This window comes from Haliaeetus leucocephalus, unplaced genomic scaffold (genome assembly GCF_000737465.1).
Source record: "Haliaeetus leucocephalus isolate CR32 unplaced genomic scaffold, Haliaeetus_leucocephalus-4.0 Scaffold295, whole genome shotgun sequence".
Taxonomy (NCBI): Eukaryota; Metazoa; Chordata; class Aves; order Accipitriformes; family Accipitridae; genus Haliaeetus; species Haliaeetus leucocephalus.
In genome coordinates, this window is record NW_010972731.1 from 9,160,879 (window position 1) to 9,165,737 (window position 4,859).

The following is a 4,859-nucleotide window of genomic DNA, read 5'->3' on the forward strand; positions in this document are numbered from 1 at the left end:
GTGCCCAAGCTGCTGTGGCATAAAGCAGGCAGGATGCCAGGGGAGGTGGGCTCACGGGTGCCTCGGCCCCGGGACGGGACAGCTCGGGCTAGCGTGGGCAGCACGCAGGGCGCAGGGGGCAACACGCAGGCAGAGGGTGCAGCGGGCAACGCGCCGGCAGCAGTGGGGAGTGGGCAACACGCAGGCAGGAGAGCGCAGCGGGCAACGCGCAGGCAGGAGAGTGCAGTGGGCTGCGTGCTGGCAGCAGCAGGCAGACGGCAGCGCGGAGCTGCAGCGGGCAGCGTGCCGGTGGCAGCACGCAGCGTGCAGTGCAGCGCGGAGGCACCCTGCGAGCGGCAGCAGAGACACGGCACGCGGTCTCGGCCGGACACGGCACGCTCCGGTAGCCCCTGCCCGGCCCTGCAGCCCAGCGGGACGTCGTGCAGGCGGCTGAGCCCGGGCCCAGCCAGCGGCCGGGGGCCAGCTGGGAGGGGACACGCTGGTGGCCACTGTCAGCGACAGCCACGGCCGGTGCCACGCTGGGTGCCGGTAGGAACTCACAGCACCCGGCCGAGCATCAGTCCCAGCAAGGACTGGGGGCAGCTGCCAAGGCAGCAAACACCTGCCCCGGGGCAAGCACCGGTGCCGGGACCAGAGCCGAATGCCACCGGAGGCTGGCACGGTCACCTCGGGGCCCGCCTTACCTTGACACCTTCAGCGCCAGCGTGCAGGGCGTGCGCCCCGCTGCCCGCGCTCTGCCCGCTCCCCGAGCTGCGGGCAGAGGCCACGCTGCCCGTGCTGCCCAAGCTGCTGCGGTCGCCACCTGCGCAAGGAAGAGGAGATGCCGTCAGGACACTGAGCCCCATGGCAGGGCAGGGGGAACACCGCGGTGTGGCCATGCCCTGCCAGAGCCACTGCCACGTCCCAGCGCACACCCCCAGAGGGGACAGGGAGGGTCCCAGCGGCGCATGCCCACCGTACCTGCAAAGGGTTTCCGCAGCACCCAGATCTCCTCCGTGGGAGCCGGCGCGGCCGATCCGCCCTGCGACGGTGAGAGGTGGGACGGGCTCATGTCAGCCCCGCGGGACCCTTGGTGGTAGAGCAGAGAGAGCGGCCATCAGGCATGCGTGGCTCCGCGTGCTCGGGTTCGCATCGGTGTGGCACGGGGTGAAGTGACCCGCAGCCCATCGCTGCTGCACGCAGGGAAAATCCCACAGCAAAGGTGTGGGGTCCCTGGCCACGGCCGTGCCCAGGGATGCCAGCATTGTCCCGGGGACCTGTCCCACTCTGAGCAACAGGCATGGGGTGACAGTGACCAGCCCTAGGACCCTGTCCTGCAGGGACCCCCTCCCTGCTACTGGCCAGGGACAGACCCATGGGGGGGTGTCCCAGTGCCCCAGCTCAGTCCGGACAGGGGATGGGGACATGACCCAGTGCGGGGAGCAAAGGGAACTGGGCAAACTCAGGCAGTGGGGACCAGGGTCCCCAGCCCACTGTCCCCTGGCCAAGACAGTGCTGGTCGTGCCCCTGCGGCTGCCCGCACCCATCTGGAGGATGCAGGGGCCCGGCACCGGGTGCTGAACCCCCCACGCTCCCCAGGGTGCCCCATGGCAGCTGGTGACACATGGGTGACACAGCAGCGGGTGAGAGGACCTGGCCCTCCCGCCGGGGCACAGCTCGAGGGTCACCGAAGCACCGCTCCTTCACCGGCTCACCCCGCTGCCCACCTCGCACCAGGGCCGGCCAGGGACACCCAGCGCTGAGCCCGGGATTTAAAACAGCATCAGATGAGATAGACAACAGGCCCGGCACTGCTGCAACCCCACCGCCAGACACCGAGGAGCCCGGCTCAGCCCAGCCCTGCCACCAGCCACCAGGTACAGGGCATTGCCACCCCACCGCTGCCCAGGCCGGTTTCATTCATTAAGCCGCTCGCCCCATTAGCGGCCGGGCCGTAGCAGGGGGTGAATGGTACAAGGTAATAAAGTCACCGAAGGAGCGCGAGGGGGAACAACCGGCCACGCCGCAATCGGGCTGGGATGTCCCTGAGCTGCATGTGCCGCAGTCACACCGAGAGGAGCCCACGCTGCCTGGGCAGGCGTAAGGCTCTGTGAGACCCAGCGGGGAGAGAAAGCCCAGGGGAAAAGTTTTGCTCCCTTGTCCCCATCATGAGCACGGCCAGCCCGGTGCTCTCCCAACACAACCCGCTGCACCGATGCCACGGGGGCACATGCAAAGACACCCCCCCCGGCCCCCAGAGAGCTGGCGGTAGCCCCGGCATAGGCTGTAGCCCTGCAGACCCCTGGTCAAGTATCTGCTCTCTGGGCACTCCCGATACATGGACCTGCAGCATCCATCACCGGCCCGTGCCATGGGGACGGTCCCCAGGGTGCAGCTGGGCACTGCCTGCCCTGAGCCAGCCCCAAGAGCATCCCCCAGGAAAGCACGCCCGGTGCCGCAGCCCCTTCCCACTCCGAGCGCACAGCCCCGACCCAGTTAAAGCCGTTCGCTGGGTGTCGAACACCCTGCGGGGGAGGCTGCAGCGCGTAGAGGGTCCCTGCGCCCGCGGCTCCCGGCCAGGCACCGCGCTGCTCAGCCCTGCGGCCCGGCACAGAGCCTGGAGAGTGGTTTTGGGGGTTCCCACGCACCCAGACAGGGTGGACAGGAGAGCAGGGGCCGCGGGCACAGCACGGAGAGCCGGCAGCACGGTGCTGCCTCCAGCCCTGCCCCGCAGCCGGGGACACCGGGGTGGCGAGGGTGGGATGTGCCGGCAGCAGAGCCATGGGCCACGGAGTGCTACAGCAGCGCTGGAGAGGGCGTGCAGGGGAGGGGGCCGACAGCATGCATGTGTGCCCGTGCCTGCACGCACACGCCTGCCTGCATGCGCGCACACACACACGCATGCACACACCTGCATGCGCGCACACGTCCACACACACCCCTGCATGCACACGCACGCACCCACGTGCACGCGCTTGCACACGCCTGCACGCACCCGCGTGCAAACACACCACGGCAAGGGGGAGAGAGGCCAAGCAGAAAGAAAAGACTCGATACAGACTTTAAAGGAAAAGAAAGAAATCCATCGAGAGCACGAAGCGAGCGGTGAACTACCTTGTCCGTAACGCGGCTCGTCGGCACTGCTAGGGGAGAGCCTGTGATAGCCAAAGGAACTGAAAAGAGTCTGATGGGAATGTGGTGGTGGAGGTGGAGGTGGAGGCAGGGAATGGAACGGATGGGACGAGGCGTCACCGTTTAGCACAGCAGCCCCGTAAGCCGGGAGCGGGATCTTTTGGTACTGTTGGGGGATTGTTACAGTCTCCCATGAACCTGATAATAAAACATAACAAGAGACAAAATGAAAAGAATCAAAATAATAGAGACACGCTCAGCGCCACCAAAAGAAAAAAGAAAAAAAAAAGGAAAAAAACTAAAGGGAAAAAAAAGCAGCAAACAAAAAAAGCAACCAAAGGAACGGGGACAAGCCAGAACCGAAACCCAACCGATGCGGAGCCGAGTCAAGGAGCAGCAGCGGGAGCTCAGCGCAGGGCCCGGCCCAGCAGCAGGGTACGGCCGGTGGGCACATCCCGCAGACCCGCCACGGCTCCCCGGCGGGGCACGGACGCCGGGGCAGCCCCACGCTGGGGGAAACGGCAGCTTGTGGGGCTCCTGCAGCTGTGAGGCTCCCACAGCCGGGCTGCCGGGGGGGCTGCTCCCCACAAAGGCATCCCGGGAGGAGGGGTCTACCAGCACAGCTGGGCTGGGGGCTGCAGCACCAGCCCCCCTGTGCCCGTCCAGCCAAGCCATGGGGCAGCTGCTGCCTGTGCCCTGCGCTACCACCCTGCTGCACAGGACCCAGGGCTGCAGCCAACGGGATGGCTACGAAAGCCCATACCCTGGCAAACGCTGCTGCGGAGCCAGCTGCATGCCGGGAGTCACGGACCTCATCCCTGGCACACGACCCACACCCGGAGGGCAGCTCTACCCCTGCCCGTCCGGCACATGGCACCTCCGTAGCCGCCACGGCCGGTGCAGCAGTGCCCAGCAGCCAGCAGGCACTCGTGCCACCACTCCTTTGGGATCTTGTTCAAGTGTCGCCATTCCCTGCCCGTGCCCCAGCGATGCGGCCGCCCCCGAGATTGCGTGGGGCTGGGCAGCGCGCAGCTGCCGAGGGGGGAGCGAGACGGTCGATGCGGGGTCTTTCAACACTGCCCGCAGAGGCACCAGCCCCATCGTGCCGCTCCTGACAGCGGGCACAGTCACGGGCCATTCCGGGGGAACCACGCATCCCACCGAGAGCCTACAGGGATGGGGACAGGGACAGGCAGCTGCAGGGCAGAGGAGCAGCATCCAACCCTGAGATGGCCCCTGGCCAGGGAGAGAGTCCCCGTGGGGCAGCGCCGGGTCCCTGGCACCGGTGCCCAGCCGCCCCCCGCTCAGACCCCAAACACCAGGTCCCGTGGCCCCGCTGCTGCACCATCCCCCCCCAAACCACAGTGACACCCCCAGCATTCCCCATGTGTTGACCTGCCGGCACCACAAATGCCTCCCCCAGCCCAACGCCAGCCTGGCCTTGGGGCTGCCCTGTGAGCACCCCAGGGCTGCCGGCACTGACCCCCGTGGGCACCGGCCCCCCCAGCACAACGAGGGCACCGACCCCACACGCTCGGGGCGGGGGGGCAGCGACCTCACATGCACAATGGGGACACCATCCCCACGCACTTCACGGGGCACCGACCTCACATGCAGAGCAGGGACACCGACCCCGCACACTCGAAGACGCCATCCCCATGCACACACGGCAGAGACGCCGACCCCACATGCACGACGGGGGCATCGCCCCGGTTCGGCTTCACCGGCTGGATCCCCCCCCCCCCCCC

General features: G+C 67.8%; 1 protein-coding gene across 1 annotated transcript in view; it reads right to left on the minus strand.

Annotated features, from left to right (window-relative positions):
• CASKIN1 (CASK interacting protein 1) overlaps positions 1-4,859 on the minus strand; it is a 15,930-nt gene that overhangs the window by 6,075 nt on the left and 4,996 nt on the right. Inside the window, exons 9-10 of the mRNA XM_010570615.1 lie at positions 961-1,068; positions 684-802 (exon numbers count right to left, since the gene is read on the minus strand). Of these exons, the coding sequence (XP_010568917.1) occupies positions 684-802; positions 961-1,068 (227 nt within the window). The remainder of the gene's footprint in view (positions 1-683; positions 803-960; positions 1,069-4,859) is intronic.